General features: G+C 37.7%; 1 protein-coding gene across 9 annotated transcripts in view; it reads left to right on the top strand.

Moving 5' to 3' along the window:
- The window catches only part of FAM19A5 (family with sequence similarity 19 member A5, C-C motif chemokine like), a 505659-nt gene that overhangs the window by 85503 nt on the left and 393917 nt on the right, over positions 1-26239 (top strand). For 7 of the 9 annotated variants that reach the window (XR_003533583.1, XR_003533581.1, XR_003533580.1 and 4 more), the window contains exon 2: positions 17111-17197. The exons of the other annotated variants lie outside the window; for them this stretch is intronic. Coding sequence is in view for 3 of the 7 variants with exons in the window: in XM_027679252.1 (XP_027535053.1) it covers positions 17111-17197 (87 nt within the window). In the remaining 4 variants the exon portion in view is untranslated. The remainder of the gene's footprint in view (positions 1-17110; positions 17198-26239) is intronic. 9 annotated transcript variants of the gene reach the window in all.

Here is a 26239-nt window from a genome sequence, read left to right as displayed (position 1 = left end):
CCTGGAGAAATGACTTACACCTTTTGTGCACCACCCTGGAACTTTCCTTGCATTCATAATGAGAAGAGTCAGCTAAACATAATATATGATTTTTACCATAAGCCAAGATCTGATCTTGGACTACAGCTACTGTAAGGTCTCTGTTTTTTTAATTTATCAAAGATGAGTGAAAGTGGCAGTAAAAAATTGGCTTAGATTTTAAATGCCAAGAATTATTTTTAGTGTGGTGCTTACTGCAAAAGGCCACAAAAGGATATGAGTGTAGTATTTTAGTATGAAATCACAATTGGCTTCCATGCTGCTGTACCTTTATGGCAATCAGGCTTTCCATATAGGGACATCAGACACCTATTGAAAATATGTAGTGAGATGAAAAGTATTGAAGTATGTCAACTTCAACTTAGATCTACTTGCAACGTAGATCATAAAGACACCGATCATATTTTTGATAAAAGTGAAAATGCATGGAGAAAGTATCTTGGCCATCCTAATCCTACACTAATAAGCAGGAGTACTTTAAGTGAAATCTCCTGAATAGACCAAAAAAGGGTACATTCTTTAGTGTGTAAAAGTACTCTTTAAATTAAAAGGATAATATGCAAGCTGGGCTGATTTTGGCAGGGGTAATTTTCATCATTGTAACTAGTATGGAGCTGTGGTTTGCATTTGTGCTGAAAATTATGTTGATAATGTAGGAATGTTTTCATTGTCGTTGAGCAGTGCTCACACAGAGTCAAGGCCTTTTCTGCTTCTCGTACCATTCCACCAGTGACCCAAGAGATATTTTATACCATAAGGCATCATAAAAACTGCTGGAAACTGGGTGAAGAAGAAGAAAGTGGGAGACACTTGGAGTGATGGCATTTGTCTTCCCCAGTAACCATTATATGTGATGGAGCCCTGTTTACCTGGGGATGCCTGTCTGCCCATGGGAATGGTGAATGATTTTCTTGTTTGAATTTGCTTGCATGCACAGCTTTTGCTTTACCTATTAAACTGTCTTTATCTCAACCCATGAGTTTTCTCACTTTTACCCTTCTGATTCTCTCTCCAATCCCTCTGTTGGCAGAGTGAGCAAGTGGCTGTGTGGGGCTTGGTTGCCAGCTGGGCTTAAACCACAACATAAGTGTAAAATGTTAAGGAAAATGTTGGGGTTTTTATTTCATTCCCTTATTTATTGCAAAGAAAATAGAAGATTTTAAGAAATCTTAAGAATGTGAGAACCTAAGCATTGTGTTCAGCTCAATGGTCCATCTCCTCTCCTGTCTCCAATAACACTCATAGGTTGGTGCTCAGGAGGGGTGAAAACAGGACAAGCATATGTGGTATGTCTGAGTACAAGTCTTCCAGCTTTTCCTGGATTAGGAGTTTTTCTGCTTCTGATGTGCTTTATTACATTAGTAACTCTCAATGAAACTTTCTTTTTGCCCTGTCTTAACTTGAATCCATCCACAACATCACAAGTCTACTTGTTTTGAGAATCATATACTTTTGTTTCTCTAGAGCACGAGTGCTGCTAGCTTCATTTGGTACTCCCACGTTTTTGTACCAAAAGAGACGAAGAATAGCTGGTCCCCATCTATTTCCCCCAAGTCACCATGATTTTGTCAATCACCATCATATCCTCAAATGTTCCCTGTAAGCTGAAAATCCTTACAGTCATTACTGTTGCTTTTCGTGATTTGACAATGATCCCTGTTTTGGTGGTTATATTAATATGTTTTTTAATTTCTACAAGTTAAGACATCTGCCCCAAAACATCAGGCAAAGCCATCCAGGCTAATAACCATTATGTAAGTAGATTTTGCTTTTCATAATCCCCTGTATAATTTGGTATGATACTTTCTTTTATTTTTTTCTTGCTTTCCAGATTATCAGTAAATTGATGGGGTAGAAGAATTGATGGTATAATCAGACATTGTTTTTAAAAACTACTGATATTTGCCTAGTTGGTATTTACATGATAAATAGTCTTGTATATCTCATTATTGCTAGGGCCCTACTGACTACTCTGCCTTGCAAATATACCAGCAGTCAGTGTTTGAGCCTATAGGCTAATGGCAAGAAATGTGTATCAGGTGTCAGGAAGGTGTCAATTTACACTATTTGTAGTGTTGTAACCTATGCTAGAGATATTCTGGTATTGACCTAGAGCAGGGGACACTTCTCACATCACTCTATTCATAAGACTTTGCTCAGAATACCTTATATTCTGAGCTCTATAGTTCAGGGCTCAGTAAGTTTTCTATATTTAGTGCTGTTAGAGTGAACCTGCCACTTCCCATTTTAAGATGTGAAAACCTCAATTGTCTTCCTGGAATTCAGCAGAATGGTTAAGGGCTGTGTATCTTATTGGGAGAAATTTGAGCTTCCTGTAATTTCTTATCTGAAAATGTGAAATAGGATTGTCTGTCTAGTTTGGTTATTGGGGGTTTTTCCTTTTGTTTTGTTTTGTTTTGTTGTTGTTGTTTTTGTTTTGGTTTTGTTTTTATTTTTTACATTAAAGAGCTCTTCTAAATAATAGGAATATGTAAAAGGCATATAAAGGCAGGGAAGTTATGTTCCATTATTTTTCAAGTTGTCACCTATTGGTAGTTCACTGATGTACAAAATTCTACATTTCCCTCTGTGCTACACCTTAATGCTGTGTTTTTGTAGTGGATATTTTAGGTAGTGGCTATTGGACATCAACACAGTACGACTGCTATTAAAACAGTGTGCAAAATTTTGAGATTTTAAAAAATAATTGAAACGTGAATAAACCATTGCTTATGACCTTTTTATAAATATAAGCCCATACACAAGAGTACCTACACTTTATGAGTAATGCTGCTTCCTATTAGCATGATTTCCTCTGGATTTTGTATTTCCAAAGAGAATTGTAACATTTTCTTGTGCAGAATTCTGCTTTGGCACATTGCTAACAATGTCAGTACTGCCTATTACCCTGCCTCTGCCAACAACCACAAACAGAATGTTTGTATCTGCTTTGAACCATGCACCAAATTGGAAACAGTTGTCGTGCTTATATTGTGCCTTCACAATTGACTGATGACAACTACCCTTCAGAGTATAGGAGCTTTTTTATGCCTAATTATTTTTACTGCAGCACTGGGAACTTAAGAAAATCCTGTGAACAAATCTTGGATAACTTGAAGTCAGGAAAAAGAGGGTAGTGAGAAGGATTGAAAAAATGGCAGGAATTTGTCTGAAGTCAGAAAACAGTTTTTCATCCTTTCTCCTTGAATATTATAAATGTTTGAGAAGGTCTCTAATTGCTGTTTTTTATTTTCATTTCCTTTGTAATTACTATAAATGCAGCAGTCAGTACTACACTTTCCCATGACATTTTCAAATGACATTTTCTGGTACCTCCTCCTCCTTTCTTGGAAGTAAAAAGGTTTTCGGTGCATTATATTTGGCTTTTTGGTACTATGCCTAGTAATTTTCTACCAAAAAGAAAGCATTATACTTAGTATTGGCAGATTTTTCTCACATAAATTCTTTTAGTTTAACCAAACCAGTAAGACAAAGAACAAATAATTTTTCCTTATGTATTTACTTTTCTTTAAAAAATATATTGCAGTTCATCTATCTGTAACATATATGAGGAACCAGAGATAGTAAGATTAAACCAGACTTTGTGCCAAATTAATAGTAAAGCTTTTAATCATAAATTGTGTTATTTGCGTAATCAAACTATGATATTTAAAACAAATTATTGTTTTCTTATTTTATTTCAACATTAAACTACTAAATTGACAAGTAAATTATCTGATTATCATATTTTTTATTTGGTTTGTACTTAATTTGGCTTGCTTTTAAACAAACTTGAATTTTTTGTAAATAAAACTCTTTATATATTACTATATAATATAAACATATGTAAAATTCAGAAATACTTTAAAAAGTGCAGTCATAGTTAACGTATGTGTTGGTTTCTGTGATTGCTCTTTTAAGTCTAAATGAAGCCATTTTACAGTATCAGTCATTTTCAAGTTGTCATCCATAAGCAGGAATACTTACTGCTTCTTGGAAATGAGATCATACCCAGGTAAGAAGTTGGTCTGATGAGATACCAATGTTTCAAAGGGAAAAGCATCTGAGTTTCCAGGGTTTGAATGAAGCTGCTTTAGGAATAGTTGTCTAAGGTTTTGCTGTGCTTTATTGCCTGTATTCTTTACAGAACGGAAACATACCCGTGGTTGTAGCCATACATGTCAGAAATATTTGATAAATTAGAAAAATTTGCTCTTTAGAAAATGAACATCATATACGAAGTGCCACATATTTTCTGACAAATTTTGCATGTATATGCTTACAAATATTAAATTGCGAGTGTTGGACTTAAATTCTCATCAGTGTGAATAGTTTTCCTGACTACCTGAGCACGATGAATAACCATGTGCAAATAACCTATTATTGACATAGCTAATTGTTCTAAACTGGGGGCTTGCTTTGTCATTCACGGTAGTTCACAACAGAATATACAGATTCTGACATGGATACTACTTAGCAACTTTAGTAGGCAATGCCATTTAAGATCACTGAGAAAGCTGTATAGTTTTTTATGCATTTTGTCAGAAACACTGTGTGGAATTTATTGAACAAGTCTTAGTAAGATCCTTTCCTTATACATCTGCTTTTTAGAATTTCTTATTTTTTTTGTTCAAGAAGCATAAGTTCTGCTTACAGGACTTTATTCTGTTTAGTTTAGTAAGGGTTTGCTTTCAAAGGTGGAATTTCTACTGTAAAGTATATTTTCTTAAACTACTTTTATATTTTTTCCTAGTGCGAGGGATTGTAAGTGACATTGGCTAAGGTTGCTGAGTAAGGCACAAATGGTGGCTTTGCAAAAGGGTAGCATCTTGCAGTCAGCCAGAGGCAGTACCAGAGCAGGTGCAATACTTGGGTTCAGCGCAGGAGAAGGTACCTAAACACTGCTCAGCTGAACTCCTTGGCCCTTGGCAAATGAGTGGAATCCCTAAGAAATTGAAAAAAAATCTTGCTGGGTTGTTGAAAATCTATAATTACAGACAGTCCATATCCAATTGACAACAATGAAAGCAAGCACTTAAATGGATTCTGATTATTGTTTTGTGTAGAAATGTGGCTATGATACAGGCATGTAGGCTAAGTTTGCTGAGAAAAGAATTTCTCACATGGAAATTAGCCCTAAGTTATTGCCAGTGGATTCTGTCTGGAACTCACTGTATCATAAAAATTGTAATAAAACATTAAGTACTGTCATAGACAGAGTGCATATATAAACCATCCTTAAAAGTGGGCATTTGAAATACTGAAACAAAAATAACACATTTACAAGCTATGTAAATCCATCAGAGCCCAGAAGGTAATAACCCAGCTTTACTTGCTATTATTCTCTATTATTTTCTCTTTTTATGCTTATGCAGCATAAAGCAGAAAAGTTACATTGGTGAATTTTGAACTTGGAAATTCTGAAAATAAGATAGAGAAATATCAAAGTCCCAAAGGAAACTTGTGTCTACTTTGCTGTTGTGAGGAGAGCTCTGTGGGCAGGCTAGCAGCAGGAATCTGAGTGTAGTAGAGAGAGGGAGGCTTATTGCTGGGGAAAAGATGAGACTGAAAGGCGAGGAGATCTAGGAAATCTTTTACTACCCTGGTAACTGAAGCACATAAAAGTGCAAATTTACATGTTTGGAGTTTGGAGAAGTGTTGGTATGATGTGTTTTTCTGGTTGCACATTTTGCCTAATGTCTATTATGTTTCAATAATTCATACACTGAGCTCAATTTTAATTCAGCTGCCTCAAGATAGGGTGCATTGGTCATTATGGGAACCAAAGGAAGATAGGAAAAGTATTTCATTCCTTCCATTAAAACCTTTATTGTCTTGTAGAGTTCTGCTGCAATTGAATGCATAACTTTGGCAGGCTTTCCTTCTGGTGGCTTTGTTTGTGCAACAGGGAATAATGGTAGCAACATTTCATTGAGGCAACCATGCTAAAAACTAATGAAAGCTTACTATTCTTTATAGATGCTTTGTAGATTTGATTCTTCTTTGGTGGGTAAAACGTTCCTTCAGTCATGACCTGAACCTTTATAGTTGTCTGCAATCCTTGTAAGTAAGCTATTTATTGCTTTTCCTACTACTTTCATGTCAGGATAGAAATGTACCAGTGGGCATGTACCTTGTATATTAGGATTATGTAAGTTTGTTTATAGTAATGGATTAATTTTAAAGACTCTATTTACATGGTGTTCCATGAGGTTATATGCCAAGGCCAGGCTTAAACTCATTTATTTATGGAAAAGTTATGGTCCTTGTTTTTTAAGCTTTACACAATGGTCTTCTGAAATAATATCTACTCTAAGGGTGCACAGTGCTTGCCAGCTGTTAGGGGACAATGCTCTCTGATGTACAGTAAACACACGAGGACTTTTTTAAGACTCTGTTTCTAATGTCTTCTGTAAGAAGATTAGCATAGAATCATAGAATATAATGAGTTGGAAGGGACCCATCAGGATCATCAAGTCCAACTCCTGGCCCTGTTCAGGACACCCCAAGAATCAGACCATGTGCCTGAGAGCATAGTTCAAACACTTCTTGAACTCAGGCAGAGTGTCTTTATTTTGCTCTCAGTATCCTCCTCCTGCAGGAGACTCCTGATGGTGCGTAAGGGATTAGACACGCATACAAAGGAATAGTAATGATGTGTTCTCCTTCAGTTTGTGTGCAATGATATGTAGAACTATTCATATCTCTTGCAACACACTGGTACTTCCAGTAATGAAAGAATACCTGACCAGAAATGAGGGTTTGCTGCTTACACTGAAAAGCAGAGGATCCCTGGCAGGCAAGATTCATTGGATTTTTTTTTACCTTAAGCCTTTCTGTGACTAAAGAGGTTCAAATAATGGACTCTTCCTCAGGAAAAGACTTTTTTTTTGAATGGTAATGATTTTTCCATGTAAAATAATTAGTTAAACTAATAGTGTAAGCAAACAGACAACCCAAACACTATAACTAGATAAATTTGTAGTATTTTGGTTTGGTTTTTTTTCAATAACTGAGCTAATTCAATTTATGTTTTCTACAGATACATCAGCAGTAGAGCATATGATTCTCAGTTACAACTCAACAGTATAATGAAAGGAAACAGGAATCTCCAAAATCTATTGTGCTTAACCAAAATAAACAAACATAAATCTGCAGAATTGCAGGAATTTCACATATTAGCTTGTTTGGCCAAATTGTCACCCTTAAACCTCCTATTCTATAGTATAATGAAAAATTAAACCACCGTATTATAAATAAAAACATCAATTTCTTGCCTTTTTGCCCCTTTTTTTTTCAGCATGGGAATAAAATGGCAGCACCTGGAACCTTTTTTTATATATGCATATGGACTTTTCAGCTTCTGTGCGTCAGCCTGATTCTATGATCATTTTGGTTTAAGTTAGAGAAAATTTCCAGAGGCTTAGATCCTCTGTTGCCTTCACATTGTTTTAGTAATAAAAATGACAGATATTTTGCTAGAAGACTATTTGCTTTTAATATAGAAACATTGAGTGATGGAATTTGTGTTGTTGATTATCTGCTATTTATTGCATAAAGCATTTATTTATTTAAAGTTTTTATTCATTTATTACATGGGTGATGGTCAGTCTAGATTTCCTTAAACAATTCAAATCCAGCAGAATGCTTGGAGTTTTTTGCTGGAAGAAAGCTAAAGGAACCCATAGAGTGATCTCTGTAAACATAGGTATGTGCTAACTTTCAGTCATTTGGCTTGACAGAAAAAGTGAAGCAGTGATGGAAGCCTATCTGTCTTCACAGTGAATATTACACATTGTGTTGTTCTGGAAGAAAACATTATGTAGTTTTGCATTGCCTCACATCTTAAGTGAATGTTAAGGTTCTTCAGATAAACCTCAATAGAATTTATTCATCATAGTTCAAACCTGAATTTCTCCTACTTTCCCTGATTGCATCTCAGTGTTCCTTTTTATCTCCCCAGATGTTTTCAACGTATAGTTAAAATTATCACCACAAGGTGGAGTTCTGAACTTTCCAGTATGAATAATCTCTTAATCACATCAACAAGGAGCAAATGTAATTTCTGTTTAACTATCATACTTCAGTTACATCTGGAACTTGCAAGAGCGTTTATAGGTATAAATATTCAATAGAAGGCAAAAAATTTGGAACTATTGGTATGGTCTTTCTAGAGTCTTAATATGAAGTTAGTGCTGGCTTTAAACCTGGACTTTTTAATCTCATCATGTATGTGCATTTTTTCTGTTGACAGCCACAGTTCTGCAGCACATCAAAGACATTGCTTCAGATGATATTTTTAGTGCTTACAGAGAAGGTATTTCCTGTCACAAAGATGCTTAAATGTTTTGGAACGAAAATCTAGTTTTATCACCTACATAAACAGTGAATTTTTATAATGTGGGGTTTGGTAAAATTAATTGGCTGTTTAAAGGAATTCTATTATGCATGCTCAGTTGTTGAAAAGAAATTATTTCTTGCTTTGCAGCTCTGACAGGATTTTCAAACACATACAGATTTATCAAATATGTAGTTTTGAAGGAATTTCTTTGTCTATTATAAAAATAGTGGTTTATAAAATTATCAGTGTTTCTATTTCATTCTAAATGACTGATTTTACATGTGTGTAACTCAGAACTCAATTTGAGTAGCTGAAATGTCTTTTAAATGTATATCTCCAGAGATGGAATATGGTGGTAGCCCTCTTGTTCTATGAGACGATAAACGGCTGGAGTAGATTGGAGGGGTTTAAGAAGTACAACAGCTGCTGTGGTGGGTTGTGGTGCTGAAGGGACAGCTCATGGCAGCGCGAGGCGGCAGTGCTGCAACGGGAGCGTGGGGCAAGGGGCACAGAAAGCATTAGGATACAATAATTTTATAGAAATGATCAGATAAGAGTTTTTGAAAGTGCTTTTATAATAAATATTATTGATTACAATTATTTGTAGTGTTATTCTTCCTTGTGGAACATGCTTCCATGATGGGGTCATGGAAACCTTCAGGAGGGTTGTGATAAAGTCCTTCCTTGAAGTGTTTCTGCTTTAATGCTTAGGAGAGGAAGCAAACTCAGGTATCACTTTTATTTATTTTTCTTTTCCTTTAATTTTTTACATACATTTAGAGCATGATGTGATATTGTCTCTCAGCTTCTCTGCAAATCCTTTGTTTTGGAATGTGATTTTACTCTCCTATGTTACTCACTAGTAATGAAAATTTCAAAGTATTAATCTTTAATTGAACAAAATAAAATCAGAAGAATTTTAAAGATGCAATTAACACTTTGCTCTAATTTTCCTTAACCTCTTTACTTAGTCATTAGGAATTTAATCTCTGATATTTTGAGCAAACTTTGAAAATCATATTGATATTTGCAATTTTCATATGCTAAATGCATGTTTCACATGGGATTTAAAATGTTCCTTTAAACCTCCAGTTTTAGTAATTATTACTGTTAGCTGCCTTAATATAAACTTTTGGCCGTGTTTTGAAGATTTCTATTTCTTAGGCAGGTAGGTGTCATTTTCCTACTAAGCATGTAACATAAATAATAAATAAAGTTTAGGAGCAAGAAAACATTATCCATGTAGCTTATTGCCAGGACTCATGTGGAGTTGACTGCAGTATAATTTCTGTGGACATGGAAGCCCATGGAAGAAATATCTTTGCTGTGGTGGCCTGTAGATACATGTGTTAGCTAGTATTGCATGCTACTGTTAAGCTGAACAACAACAGCTTCTGTCACCCTCTTCTCTTAGAAACAGTTTCCTTTGATTTCTTCTATTTTGGTTAAGTTTTGCCTAAATTATTATGAGGAGACAAAGAGACAATGGGCATAAATTGAAATACAAGAAACTTAATTTTTTTTTTTTTTAATCTGTCAGGGTGATTGAACACTGGAACAGGATGTTTACCAGGGTGTGGTGATCTGCATCCTCACAGAGAAAGAGTTCTGAGTGACCTGCATCACCAGTTGACCTTGAGTAGGGAGATTTGTCTAGATGATCTTCAGAAGTTCCTTCTAACATCAACTGCTCTGGGATTCTGTTACTCTGTGAAATTAGAGAAAGTTATGTGTTTCTCAGTGAAATGAAGCTACTTGAGGCAGACTCGTGTTTTCACTTCGAGCTTCTATATGCTATCTAGCAGTGATTCCTCACATTTTTTTCATTGGGCCATTGGTTTCTGTGTGAAGACAGAAAGACTATGTACTTTCCCACAGTCAAGGATAGACGCAGAACAAACTAAACAAAACCAAAAGTAACAGAACTAGATTTCTGACTCTTTAAGGATTGTCTTGCCATATCAGAGATTATTAATGTAAGCAATGAAAGTAACACCTTTCATGAGAAAGAATGGATTTGCTTTGCTTGTGCCATTCTCTAAGATCTTACCCCTGCATGTTGTTGACAATCTGTTAGCTCCTGGTAAAATTAACACAATACTGATCATGACCAAATGTCAAATGAAATTTTATCGACTTTTTTGTTCATTGAGTTGTCATAAATCCCTTTGCTGGTTATGTCGATAGTGGTTGTCCATTTTAAGTGAAGCCATCCATTTTAACTGATACTCACAAGTCTGAGACTCCTTTCATTGATATGATCATCCTGTGAGAAATGACGAGTGCTATTGTCTAAACCATCACAACTAGCTGGGACTCCTACAGCTTGCCTAGCTCCATATGTTCATATTTAACAGCTTAACTTTCAGTTTCTAGTATGAGATTCCTGTGGCTTTCTTCATTAGTGTTTGGCCAGGCACTCCACAAACTTCACAGCAGAGGGCCTTTGCTAACATCTTGTAAGTGGGCTCTCTGGTACCCACTTTAACTTCAGTAGTCTTTCTTTCCAGATTGTCTGAAAAGCATCCTGCAGGTTCCTGCACATTCTAGGCAAAGGCTGATTTTCTCCTCGAGTGAGGACTTTGCTCCATGTGTGCACTTCTAGACTTGCCATATGAGGCAGGTTTTTAATTAATCCCTTATACTGTCATTTCTAAACTGCACATAAATATAGACATTCTAATAACTCATACTCCAAGTGAAAATGAATTTTTTGTATAAGGGACCATACTCCTCCTTAATAGCAGCTCTGTAGGCTGCTATTTCAAAAAGTTAAAATACATTTGTTGATAATAATATAGCTTGTCTATAATTTCAGATAACTGAATAGTTTCTCCCAGTCAGCTGTATATTTCTGAGAACAAAGCAGGACAAAGAATCTGTTCTAACCAGACAACATGGCCTGATCTCAGTTTTACAAAACAGTCCCAGAGGGGATTATATCTCCAAGAGGGTGCTCCAAGTTTAAAGTTTTCCTTTAGTCCTTTGTTAAAAACAGTTTCTCCACTCTTGTTTGACTGCATTTCACTTAGAACTAGGAACTACTTAATCCTATTATTCTTTCATTTGAGTGCACTTCCAATTTTCTCCATCCAGCCCCTATTTCAACAGTCTCAAAAGAAATGAGGCAAACTGATGGCGCAGGACACCACTCTTTGTCTTTCATGTGACACTGTTTTTTATGAAACAGAGTGATCCATACGTAACAGATTAAATCAGAGCAGATTTTTTTTGCATGTGAAATGTGAACAGGTAGCTGTGATGGTAGTGAACAGGCAAAAAAGTTTTGTCCTATTATTGGAAGAACCAAAGAAAATGCAAAGCTATTCCAGCAACCTAATGAGCACCTAAGCTCTTTAATAGCAAGAGTCTCTTTTTCTCTAATCTGATAATTTTGCTAATGTACAGACTATCTTCCTAATTTTTCTATTACTCTGGTAATAAAAATTATAATAAAAATTACCCAGAAGTACCCACTCACTGCAGTTTTCTGGTCCTGTAGTGAGGGTATGAGGAGCTTAAATCATATTTTATCTAAATTTGGATCTTTGTATAGTCTGTAGGGAACAGCTGTCTGGTCTCTAAGAATAGGACGTTCCTTAACATGCTAAGGGTGCTAAAGGTAGGCACATCAGGAATTTCCAGTCCAAGAAGGGATGTGTGATTTTAAAAGCATATAGAAGGAACAGGGGGAAGGCTGAAGAAGAGATACCTGATGGGGAAAGGAGGGAAAGAGGAAGAAAGAAAAGAGGAAAGAAAAAGTAATAGGGATGGGGAGAGAGGGAATAAGAGATTCCATGACAAGAATTCTTGGACAATAAGTGATCTGAATAACTGTTTGTACTATTTTTACAGTGATTAAATATATGTGTGAGGCTGAAATGGATCTAAGGATACAGTCTGTTCTCTTATGTGAATTAGGATCACCCCAATGGTTATTTATTTAACTTATTCTTAAACGTGTTGAGATGTGGATTCCCTATAAATGATAAACAGGTCCATCATTTAACTGTCCTGATAGCTGGGCTGTTTTCAATTAGCATCTAATATGAATCCCCTTTCCTATACTGGTAGCTCGAATTAAAACCAGGTCTAATTTATCTACATCTTTTTTGAAAGATGAAGCCACAAACTGAGAAAAGTGCTGTGGTGAGAACTTCAGGAGACACTACTTACCTTGTCTTTTGTTTCTGCCAATGAATTCCACTTCATTACAACAATATGGTATTTTTTTGATCATTATTCACTTTGTGATCCACTATACCTTCACACCTTTTTCCATTATTTGCAGTTTTCCTCTACTTTCTCTTTTTTAATTGTTTAGCACTTTTGGAAAAATGTAATACTTGTCCTTCACCTCTGTCAAAATAAAGACAAGTTGCTGTGTTTCTGATTTAGAAGAATCCTGTTATCATTTCATCAGATCTCTGAATTCATCAAAATGAATCTAAATGACTGCCAAAATAAATCTATCTATCTATCTTGATGTCATATATTTACATGATTATAATATTAAATATATAAGTCCAATTCTGTTCTCTGATATTCAGGTGTAAATACACTTACTGCAGTTGTCCCTCCAGATCTGACCTCATTAAAAGTGAAAATACTGTGTGTGTCTTATTATTGCAGAAATAGTTTATCCAAAAGGAACTATTCAGGGAATACAGCTAGCCTTTCTTTTTCTTTCTTTTTTTTTCCTTCCCTTTATTCTCAAAACAAGACTTCTCTGTATAATGTAATACTTTATATTATCTGAAGGAAAATATTTTGGTATCAAAGTCATGTTCTGGATATGATGCCTCCTGTTCTGAATGTGATGATCAGGGAATTCTCTTTCTCTGCTCTCATATATCAGTACCAGTTATGGTCCATATAACTGTCATTGTTTCAGTAACCTGGAAATTTGTTGCTGTAATGAAGCTTCCCGATAAACAAAGTTATTTTTCTTTATTAAGTCAGTGGTTGGATCTACAGCTGAACAGAAAGGCTTATTGTGTAAAGATCTGATGTTATATGTAACATATTTTGAAATGCTGTATATGGGCAGGAGAATATAGTCATGGTTACAGCAATGGGCAGGAAATCACAGTTTTGAGTCTTGGCTGTGCCACAGACTTTCTGTGTGACTTTGGACAAGCTACTCTTTGTGCATTAGCTAATAATACTATCTCTATCTCCCAGGGGTGTTGTGAGAATACATTCATTAATGTTTGTAAGGCGCTTGGATGCTATAGCGATGGGGCCATATAAGCACTTAGAGAAACAATCCATTTTTGCAACAATGTACATCTCCCTGACTAAGGACTTTTTTGCTGGAAGTTTTTCATAGATGCTTGTTATGAATAAATCTACTTTATAATGATACAGTGAGGTTAAACTGCCTTTTGGAATGCAGTTTCACTTCAGTATTCAGAACAGGTGTAAACAGTCATAAGTTTGAAAGCCGTTCCCAAAGAAAGAAAATACTATTTCACAGTCACGCATTTGAATAGAAAAGAGACCTCTCCTGATTTATCTAGTTCAAAACATGGAGGATTATTTACATCTGTATCTGTCTCACAAATAGTTTATTCTATCTTAAACACTTCTCATTACATTGTCTAAACTACCTCCTCAGGCAAGTCATTTCATTGCCTAATTGGCTTTAAAGTTAAACAGTTTGCTCAAATGTCTACCCTACTTTTTGCTTGTGGTTATAGGCTGCTCTTTCAGTGTGTCCTTTCTTTCTGAAATAACCTTCACTCACATGTGTTTGGTTCAGAGACTGCACAGTTACAGCAGGTTAAAAAGGTATTGCTTTAGTGCTGATGTGAGGTAAATTGGTAAGCCACTCTAACTTGATTTGATAATCTGCCTGGCTGAGTGCTGGTCAGTGTTAAAATCTGAATATGGCATTCAGTGCATTAGCACCAAGGGACAGGAAAGGAGTATTCAATATTTTCAAGGCTTTTGTAGAGGACTTGGTGGAAGATTTCCAACATAGGGGAAAAGGTTCTGCAAAGACTTCATAAAACATTTTGTTTTGCTATAACTTGGGGTTTTTTTATTTGTAGAAACTAGTGGCAGCAGACAAACTGTGCAAGTAAGAGATCTAGAATAACGTGAGCAGTCAGTGAGGACAATGAAGAGGGCTATGAAGCTTTTAAGGCTCAGAAAACAAGACATTTGTTGTGCTTCCATGAAAAGCTTTTTAATTTGAGGGCTGAGTTCAACCAAAATGTTTATGAAAGCAAGAGATCATTAGAAGATAGAGGCCTTATAAATGTCCCAATGATGGGAACAAATACTATGTCCTCTCCTACTGTATTAAATGCAGAGAAATGACATAGTCTTAAAAAATGTCCAACTGTAGGAAATCAGTGAATTGCAGTTAATTACAAGATGTAAACATACAAGAGAACAGGTCTTATTTGGTTCATGAGATTGCTTGCTTGCCGTGAAATCCATCCACTGTTGTTTGAATATGTGCTGAATAGAATTGCTTTTAATAACATTCCCATATGAGTGATAGTGTAAATGCTTCTCAAGATGACTATTAGTTTAAGCTATGCTTAAGACTTTCCTCACAATGCAGGAGAAGAAAGCTTTGTAATTATTTTTTGGTTTTTTCTTCTCTCTATGAGCACTGGGGTTGAATGGGGTTGATATCCTGTAGTATTCATACATACATAACATATACTACTCTGGACAGAAGAACTAAAAATGAAAGAAAGAAGTAAACTATACTATTGCAGTGTTGTAAAAACTTATTACAAAAGGACCCACAAATATCAACTCTCAATCTTCTTAAATGCACAACCATCAGGCTACTCCCAGCTTCATGGATTGCTGTTTTCTGGATTTAGCTAAAGACTCGGTACAGCCGTCTTTTCTTTCAGTTTGTCAGTAAATGCAGGACTTGTTTTAGGGGATTCTTAATCAGAATTCCAAATTTTATAATACTACTTGATGCAGGATTGAATAAAAAGGTATCAATGAAGTCAAGGAGAGGAAGCTTCATTTCACAATTGTTTGTGAACCAGTATTTTGTCTCAGTTGTTATATACCCTAACATGTCTTTTGAATTTTTAGTTTATTCATGTTTATGTTTCTTGAGCATTATTTTAGTAAAATTCTTTGTTACCAAAATTTCCTTTACAAATACATTTTTATAGTGCAGCAACACTAAAATATCTACCAAAATGAGGAAAAATGGAACTCAAAGGATTACTTTTATCTTCTTAAAAATTAGGGAATTTTTATATCTTGTGTCAAACAAATCCTCTTTGAGACACTGTGTGCATGACACAAAAATAATTGGGATGATAAAGATTACTATAGTCTGAAAAAAATTCATAAGAAAAAAGATACTTGTTTACAAAATTCAGTTCTGATAGTTAGCTAATTAAAAAAATATTATCACCACGAACAGTGGAAAATTCAAATTTCTGTTAAAGACTTTTTGTCTTACGTTGTGTCTGTCAAAAAGAAGATTACACATCTTCAATAGTATACCTGGAAAAGGAAAATAAAACAGTTAAACAAACTGAAGCTCTTACAGTTGCATTACTTGGTTTTCGTCACTGCCTTCTCAAGAATGCTTCTCTAAGAAGCAGCAGGATACATAATCTGGAAAGGGTAAAGCCTTTTTCTTATGACGAAGTAAATTGCAGCTGTTTCTCACAATAGGAGGTCATTGGTCATATACTGATTCTATCTATTTCGATAAAACTACAGTTTGATAAACATCTTACCTATGGCATGTCTGTAGGATTGATACCAGTTGCACATGTTTACTTCAGCAAAATAACTTCTCCCTTGCTGATCTCTAGGTGATACTTAATACACAATTAGATGTTATCTTGCTCATACTATTTGATGTTTCAGTTTACTACATAAAGTACACACCTGCTTCTCATATTGCCCCTTATATTGTTCTGAAGTGATTATGAAAACAAAGTATTTTAAAACCTAGTGGTTCCTAATGGAAGAAAATAAAAATCTGTTGCATGTAGGCAAAGAAAAAACAATACAAAATGTAGTTGTCATTCAAAATAAATCTAAGATCTCCTTTTTAACCATGACAATTATTCCAGTAAGTATACTGCTTTTTGCTAGACCCTCATTTCTAGAAGTAATTGTCAAGTGTTTTGGTGATTTGATTTGTTCTGATTTAATAGAATTCCATTAGTTTTCTGTGAAAAAAAAAAAAAAAATTCTATCCCTGTTTCTTCATAAAGTTAAAAAAAAATCCAAAAAGCAAGCTGTATCTGGATCCAGTATTTTGTGGCATTAGACTTTAAGTTCTTATTTAACACGGTTTTACTAGGAAGGCTATAACTAGGTAAGTGCTATGTACTATACTATAACTCCTTTGTAGGGAAGATATGAATACTTAACCTCTTTTAAAAAGAAGAGGAGAGGGTGGAGAGAGAGATTATTTTACCAAGTTTCATTTTTGTCAGACGCAACTGGATGTGTTTGGTTAACTTTGCATCTGAAATGATGCAAAAAAACTCTTCTAAAAATCAGTGAGAGTCAATTTTATGAGTACTATTCTCAGCATCTTAAAGTAGCTGTTAGATACAGTAGGATGACTGTAAGGGGAAACACCAAAGTCTTCAGTTCTAAATCTTCAGGTGTGCGCGCTGTTAGACCCACTGATGTTATATAGTTTGTTCTGTGTTCGTTTCCTTTTGCATTTTCAGACATGATTTCAATTGAATCATTTATGGTTCTTCCATTCAGATTTTAACAGCTATTTTGGAGCGGATAACCCTCAATGGCTGTATATGAGACATTGCCCGGGGTGCTTCCAAGATGCTTTTGAGCTGGGTAAGGAAATCACTGAGTGTTGACACATTCTCAAAGCACTATGGCATGGATTGAGAGCATATGGTTTATAAACTGTGTTACTGACCTATTATTCTGTACTTTACTGACAGAATAGACTATACTAGTTTCCTCTGAAATGCTAAACAAAACTAAATAAACATTTTTTTGGAAAAAAGAAAAGGTAAAAGTATTTTAAAAAAACTAAATACAGTATATAATCTGTATGTGGTAATTCATACATAAAAACTTCAAATCATCGTAAACCCACTTCTGATATGTCTACTTCTACTATATTAGCCATTCAATGTATAATATTATACTAATCTAATGTCACATTAGCACTGTATTAGTACACCAGTGAGGTAAGTCATACTCAGATTTTTACTGTTACTTTCAGGTCAAAGCTGTTAGTGCAGGCATGGCTTAACCAATATATTAGTTTAAGACTTACACTGGCATTCAAGCTGTAACGTCTGTATCATCTTTACTATCTACATATTACCTTATACACTCCAGTCAGGAACAATTAGTTATCATGACTCATCTCCCCTTTCATATATGCCCACAGGCAACTGAAAACATATGGGCTTGTGAACTTGAGCCTGTGCAGGAAGGACAGTACAGACATGGGCTGTTCATGTGGAGCTTTCACTGAGTGTGTACTAAGTGAAGAAATGAGAGAAAGCTTTCTATGATGATTGTGAAAGTCCAGCACAGGTGTGATGCAAAAACCTCCCAGGACCTGGCACTCCACTTCACTCCTCTATTTAAGGTTAAGCAGTGTCCAGGGAGAGTGTATATTCTGCTGTAGAGAAGGATTTCTTACAATGTTTGTATAATGCTCTTTGTAATGTTTTATCCAGCTGAAATCCAGCTGAATCAGCTACACTATCTCCAGGATTATTACAGAAGTTAGTTCAGTCTGTGCACTGTCACTCCCCATGTGCCAGCAGTCCTATTTTAATACCTGACTTTTTTGTTAAATGCCAAAATTTTACATGTTCCATTTCATGTTGTAATTAAAGCTTTCTATTTTAAAACGATGTAAGCATGCAGAAAAATGGTTCCTATTAGAACAGCATAATTTAAAGCAAAACCAAAGAGGTCGCTTCCCTCTTAAAATAAGCTTTTCACAAAAAGTTTTGTGAAAAGGTTCTATGTGGCAGCTGCTTCATTAACTGTAGTAAGTTACAGGCCTCCTGAGGTATCTGGTAAATAGAAGAAATAAGCTTCCTACAAAAACAAACAGACAAGCAAATAATGAATAGGTTGTGCATGCAAGAGGAGGTTATATTAATCTGAAGCTCCTGCCATTATCACACCCAGGTGTACATAGATGGGCCTCCAATGTGTTAATTCTACAGGGTCCAGTAATAAATCTCAGATTAAGTTTCAGTAATCCATTTTCATCCTATAAAAAAGAATTGTCTTATACATTTAGTATTAACTGGCCATATTTAATAAGAGCTAAAGGCTTCCTAATATTTTTCTTTTTCTTTACTATCAAGAACTAGTGGACTATATTATACATGAATGGCTTGTACAATGATTGTTTTATATTTCAGAATCACCAACAAGTTTGTGTTCTCAGATTAAAGACTGTAAATTTAAAAACCATTTCACCTTTACGTATTTATGAATACACACCCAGAAGAAACTTAATATATAAAATTTTGTGTCTCTTTTAATGTCAGTCTGATGCGGGTGTAAATCTCTTGAAAATATGAGTTTTCAGGTAAAAAAAAAAAAGAGTGCCATAGTGGTAAACTCAATTTATACTTAAAATGTAATAATTGTTAATTTTGTGCATGTAACAATTTTCAACTGTTAATATTTGAGGTTTTGAATAATTTTTAAAGAATCTGCACTTAACATTTGTCTGAAAAATATTTGTTTCCCCTCTCCTAGCCTAATAGGAACCAAAGATTACTTCTTCCCTCAATAATATCACCAACATGCTCAAACATTACATAGGCAGTTGTTATCTCTTCCTCATGTGTTCAGAACCTGTTCTAACTTACCATGGAGGTGCCTGGTTTGTTTTGGATATGCTCCACTTTTTCTGCAGCTCCCTTTTCTACATATTACAGTAAGAATCACTAATGGAAAGAATTAAAAGTGGCCATTATGGCCTGACCACAGCTACTGATCAATTTTTGTGATATCCAGGTTTTGAGGTGGAAAGTCAAAAGCTAAAGAAATATAAAGAAGGTTCTCTGGTTAAACTTCAAGCAAAGGGGGAAAGAGCTTATTGGTTAAGTTGCCAGTGAGTATGAGTTTGTATAGTAGAATTCATTATAGAATCGTGATTTTTTTTATTTTTCCCCCTCCAGTAAGATGAGAGGAAGCAACAAACATCACAAATCTATTCGCTTATTAACTTTTCCATACAATGACTGCTACTGGCCATTCCATAAAGGTTTGCTGTGATGTGACTCATAGAGTTACTGTATATTCAGCATGGCTTTCTCTGTGGGTCTCATTCTCAATTAAGAACTTCCTGAATGTTACAGCATTTTACATGTGTAGTTTTTGGTTAGACCTCCAAGAATTGATCCTGGAAACTATGCGTAATAACTGAATTCCCTTAATTTTACGTGTTTAATCATCCTGGTTATAATACAAATCCTTTTTCTAAAACAAGGAGTAAACAATTGTATTTTGAGAATTGTTTAAAAATCCAGATGATTTCAAAATATATAAAAAGTAAAAAATATAAGGATAAGCCACTCGATTTCATTGTGATTTTTGTGAATAGCCCTATAGTCATTGGAATGCTTGAGCCTATGCCTTGGGCACCAGTCTTAACTGTGAGATTCAATAGTTGTATGCTCTCTCTGAATTATCATAGAATCATAGAATAGCTTGGGTTGGAAGGGACTTTACAAGATAATCTAGTCTAAGCTCTCTGCCATGGGCAGGGACATTTTTCGCTAGGTCAGGCTTTTCAAAGTCCCATCCAACCTAGCCTTGAACACTCTGGTATCATTTCAAGACAATAATCTTACAACTGAAGGCAGGTAGAAAGGCCCTTAAGACATTGTACAATCTCTCTTTGAGATTAGTAATTCTCTTTTTGATGTAAATTCCTAACTATTCAGGTGTTTTTAGGTGAATGAAGTCATATTTGAAGACAAGAATAGATGAAAGCTATAGACAAACGAGAAAGAAACTGGGAGCAGGAAAGGGTGGGGAGACAGACGCTGCAGTAGTACAAGTTCTCCATTAAGATATGTGTGGTTCTTTAAATTAAATTATGAGTTTCTTTTTCCTCTCAAATATAAAACTATCCATAGGCAGCCATATCATATGTAGTCATGTATCACAGAAATTAAATCACATCATTTAGCTGCCTCTTTCTTCAGACATTAAAATATTTCTTCCTGAACAGGTTGTGTGAAAACTTGGTACGTCTCGTATATTTAAAAAAAAAAAAAAAAATAATTCTGCCCTGGAAGGCAAGAATGAGTTTCAGCACTGCAGATTCTTCACAGAGTATATGCTGCCTGGCTCCCTCCTCATTGCTAGTTCATTCATTACAGCTCATATATTTTCTCATATGCATACTGGCACTATAGTTCCTTGGGATCTGTACTGGTTGCAAATACCATCAGCATAGGAACTGGATTTTTTAAAGCTCTAAATTTTTTAATCTCAGATGCATTGAGGTTTTTCTATGTAAAAAATTTCCCAGGTCATAATGCTGTCATTGTTCTCAGTGGGAAACCTTAATTGCAGAGCTAGTTGGATAAGAGTTGGATTAGCTGGCAGAGTGTTGTCTGGAAAATCTTTCAGCTGTGCAATGTTATCACTTCCCCTACGTCCCCCCGCCCCCACCCCTGAGGATTCCTAGCCTACTGCATTTGGTGAGCTACATATGTTTTCCCCAGCTACAGGAGCTGTGAAGGGTTCCTCTGGGATATCTAAGTATAAATACCCAAGTGTGTCTTCAGTTGCTAGGTTATTTTTAGTCAATGGGTGGTTACCAAGTCATCTATAATTGTGCTGTTAAATGTGTCAGAGCAGCTACTGCAAATCGAGGTGCTCCCTGTAACAGGTTGAGCATATAAAATAAAATGAAAGAGGACAAAAGCAACATTTCGGAATTGAGCTGTTTAAAAATTTGAATTATCCAAGGGAGATTGCGTGGTGGACAGATACGAGGAGGATGATCCATGAGTACAACATGGATAGGGAAACATGGAGCATAGTTTGACTATACTACACACAGTACCTGTAACTGGCATATTATGTCATTTCAGATATGTGTTTTGGGAAAGTTTCCCATTGGTTCAAGAGATAAGAGAGGTCTTACAGAACCTTTCACTTCTTCTTAGGCAGGTCTTATACAACCTTTGTCTGTAGTGGCCAAAAGCTGTTACCAACTAGTGACTGCTATGTGGGAGAAAGTGCAATGAGTTCCCAGTGGACAATTGTCTACATGGCACAAACTGCTAGCACAATTCTTTCTCTATAAATAGAAAAGAGAAAGAAAATCATACCTGAATAGAAAGCCAGTAAGATGGCAGGAAGAAGACATGAAGAGCAAAATAATGCAACTGAAAAGCAAAACGAAACAAAGTTACTTAAAAAAGCCCTGTAAACCATCAAATGTTCTAAGTAAACATGCACTGTAGCAAGGAAATTACCTAGACTATGCTACCCCTTTTATGGATCTGCCACTAGGAGCCAGAACAGGAAGCAGGGTATGGTCTGTCAAAAAATATTAAAGACATATTAATGTATCGCCCAGTTTGGTAAGTGAAGGAAAAACAGATGAAAAATTGAGATGTTCATGGAAGGATATGGTCAAATGGATGTGTATTTGTGGTTCCTATGGTAGCTGCATCATGTCACAAACCAGAGATTAATAGCATCTCTTTAGATATTAATTTCTACTCCAGTGGCACTTGCCCAGCATCAGCTGAAGATCAGGGATAAAATTTTGAGGACTGCTGTAGTTCTGACTAGCTCAGAAGCAAAGAAATGCCAGCCATTGGTATGCAGAGAACAGAGGGATTAAAAAAAGACTCAAAGGCTGCAAAAACTAATTGGTGAAAATATATCCATCTGTATTCATTCCTATATATCCAATATATCATCTATTTTGTTTAGATTCAAAGTGGAAAAGAATTTATAATGCCACTTCATGCATATGTGAAAGATGAACTGGGTGAACTTCAACAAAATAAAATGTTAATCTTAGCAACAGGAGAAACATTCCAGCTGAGAGAACCACTGGGCTGGAATAACCACCTCAAGTGACTGGTGACAGACTATTGCCTGAGTAACTCAAAAGTAACAAAAATGAAATCCAGTTGGCACTGGCAAAGGTTTGGTCTGGATAACCTAATAATAGCTATTGTCTGCTCTATTTTTTTTTCCAAGACAGTAGTAGTTTCCAAATTCATTAGTGAAAATGGGCTAATGTCATGTCTTGTGCTCCTGCATTTAGATCTACATTGGCCATGCATAATTTGGGAGTCTATTGCATGAACAGGAATAAAATAATTACACAAAAGGCATTTGACACATATGAAAATACTAGGGCCTTAGTTATAGGTATGTGAAATACAATCTGAATGTGACTGTTTTCCAGGAATTTTAGCATATTTTTATTTATAAAATATCTTAGTAGTGAAGAATAAATCTTACAAAGTTTGGTAGAATCATTTCACAAAAATAAATGAGAGTATAGATAATTTTTTGAAATGTTTAGACTTGAGCAAAGGCTGCTGTCTTTGCTACAGAGTTCCAATTTTAGTAATTCTGTAGAACTCATTGAATTTTTGGTAAAAAGAACAAATGAGCTGTATTTCCAAAAGAGAACACACATATGGAAATTATGCGTTTCATTTTTGCATGGCTTTCCTGTAAGATCTCAGAAGAACTTCTATCTCTTACACATTTGCTTTTGCTCCTTGATCATCAGGAAAATGCATTCCTCACTGCTTTTCCCAGCTGCAAATGTCTTCTGTATCAGAAATGTCTTCCAACGCCATCACCATCCTTTACCAGCTTTCAGGTGCTGAACATTGCTCTTTTAACATTAAACACAACTGGGAAAGCTCCCATGGAGTGGTTCCCCAGCAGGAGCTACTGCTAGGATCACAGCCTTTTGCCTCTGTATTGCTGGAGATGGATGGGGTTGGAGCTCTGGACAAAATCTGGAAATTCACAGTGAGATAGGTCTGTAAATCTATCATGGCCTAAGCAGCTTAGAAGTTGTTTGAGAGGTCTTATTCCATTAGCTGGGGAGGCAAATCTTAATAGACTGAAAGATAAAGGGGAATTGTTTTCAGCGAAATTTATTCAGAAAAGTCTACACTGGTAACTTGAGATATCTTTAATACTTTATAAATGTTTATGCAGGTAACAAGTAAAGAAATTGAAGATGGATATTTTTGAATCACCCTATTTGAAAAGTCCAAAGCTATTTAGAAAACACAAAAACCAGAGTGAACCATATGTAGTACAGCAAGTGGCGGCGTTGCCAGGTACCACTGTCCTCTCAAATGGGAAGTTTTCTGGAATTCCTTGTTGCTATGAGACTAAATATCTCTGTACAGTGTGAGCACTGAACCAGATTTTGCTCCCACTTACACTAGTGTGCGTGTAGAGCGACTGCCCTGTGGCCAGGGAGCACAGTGCCACATTCTGATATCATGCTTATGAAAGGCCTCCAAATACCAGGAGTATTTATCTAGTTCAGAAGCTCAAAGAAGTAAGACTAGTTTAAAATGGGTAAAGGGCTACCATCTTGCACCTCAAGAGGAGCAAGGAGCAAGCAATTTGGAGATTCTGACAGGGGGTCTTCATGTCGTTTTAGTCAAAAAGAAAAATAATGGGTAAAATTTCTCAGAGGATTTATCTCTAAACTAAGCATGTTCAAACTAAAAGATACTTATTGCTTATCCTGGTCTGTGTAAACTCTTAAGTTTGACACTTTTAAAATCCACTTATCTGTGGACTTTAAAGCTGCTATGTTGTTGGGGGGGGGGGGGGGAAGGGAGGAATGAATATGTTTGCTTAAGTATAAAACGTGTGAATTTCCTTTAGCTACTAGACACTTTTTTCTTTCACCCAGAAGACAAATAAACAAAACCCAACTTTAACTGTGCCCAAGCATGGCCAATTTCTCACCAAAGTGTACATTTCAGAATGAAAGATTTACAGTGGAATTTCTCTAGTGTAGCTATGACATTGCTTTAACATTGCCTTGCTGTAATCTTCAAATATAGTAAATGCAATATATGGGTTTATAGGGATTTGTGTGAAGTTTAAAATTCAAAAGATGGTTGTTTTTTATGTTTCTGTGTGCTATCTGTGAAAAACCAAAAAGCACAGGGATGAATTTAACAGACATCATCAATAGTGAGGGAGATGTTTGCCCAATGAAAATACTGATCTTTTATTAATCTGCCCTTTCAAGCATCTGAAAACCCTCCTGGTTTCTTAAAATTAAGAAAATATTTAAGTATTAAAAAAAAATCTCCCATAATAAATGCAGACGTGTAACCAAGGCGCTATGAAAACAAAGCTCTCAGCGCTCAACTATTCCCTTACTCGGTTTAAATCCTCAAAACTGTGGATATCTATCCCGGAGAAACCGGGGTAGCAAACCGGCCGTCGGTGCGTTATCATCGCTGCCCATGTTGTCCAGTGAATCTACAGCCAGGCTGAGCAGCACGGCAACTTCCAGCTCGTCGCGGGGCTGCACGGCGGAGAGGACCCGCCGCTGTACCAGGCCGGGCCGGGCCGCCAACCCTGTGCCGGCAGCTTCCCGCGGCGCTGCGAACCGCACCTCCTCTGTCTCTGCCCGCGCCTTCTGTGTTGTACCTCCTTTCCCCGCACCGTGCGCCTGCCGACAGCCGCCCCGGCCCCGCTCTGCGCTTCCCCGCGCTCCGCCCCGCGGGGCAGCGCCGGCCGCGGTGCGGGGCACGCAGGGGGCGCGGAGGTTGCGCGGGGCAGCGGCGGCGTTTGAACGCGGGGGGCGCGGAGCCGCCCCGCCTGCGCGGGCCGAGGGTACGGGCAGGGAGCACGGCTCGGGCAGCCCCCTCTTTGCGGCCGGCGGCACTTCAGTGTGCGGCTGTTACCCCTGCCCCACACCGCACCGCCTGCGTGGCACCGGGGCTCGGTGACTGGGTAGCCCCGTCCGTCGGAGCGGCCCCCGGGTGCGAGGCGCCGCGGCGCGTCTGTCCCCGGCCGCGGCTACCCCGGTCCCGCAACGCAGCACCTCCCCGGCTTTCCCGCCCCCCCGCCTGGCTGCTCTACGGCAGCCGGCGGCCGCGGCAGGGTCCTTCCCCTGGAGTGGGAGGGCGGCAGCAAAATCACAGCCTTGTTTTTCTTTTTTTTTTTTTTTTTTCCCTTTTCCCCCTGATTTATAGCATTCTTTCATTTGCGCTCCTGTTTTCCGCGGGGATGGCTGCAGCGGAGGCATCAACCTGTAGACTGAGCGAGCTCCCGCCGTAGCCGGCGCGGCTGCTCGGCGGGCGTGCTGCGGTGCCACCGCCGGGGCGCGGCGCCGGTACAGGGTCGACCCCGCGGGCGAGCGGCGGGCGAGGGAACGGGGCAAGGCACGGCGCCCGGAGGAGCTCCCGGGGCCGGGCGACCAGGAGCCCCGGCGGGGAAGCTGCGAGCCCCAGGGGAGGCCAGCGATCTGTGCCAGAGCCCCCAAGCGGCCCCGCGTTTGCCGGAGACGGCGGGATGAACTGACACCCCTCCCAAACCCCGCACTCGAGAGGATCTCCGAGCCGGGGGAGGAGGAAAGGGGGTGCAACAAATTGCCGCCAGCCGGGAGAAGTTGCAGTAAAGAGAGATCCCTCCCTCCCCCCCACCCCGCTCCCTCCCCTCGCCGCTCGCTCTCTCCTCCCCGAGCCGTGGCAGCAAGCAACGGAACAGCGGCCCGACGAGCGAGCGGAGCCCGCAGCCTGGCGATGCTGCAGCGGCTCCCGCGGAGCCTCGGCGGGGAGGGCCCGGCCCCTGCGCGCCCCGCACGGACCGGCGGCGGCGCGCCCTGAGCGGCGGCGGCGGCGGCCCCGC

This window comes from Neopelma chrysocephalum, unplaced genomic scaffold (genome assembly GCF_003984885.1).
Source record: "Neopelma chrysocephalum unplaced genomic scaffold, ASM398488v2 Primary Assembly neopelma1_45, whole genome shotgun sequence".
Taxonomy (NCBI): Eukaryota; Metazoa; Chordata; class Aves; order Passeriformes; family Pipridae; genus Neopelma; species Neopelma chrysocephalum.
The sequence above is the reverse complement of the archived record's forward strand: the minus strand, read 5'-3'. Positions and strand labels throughout refer to the sequence as shown.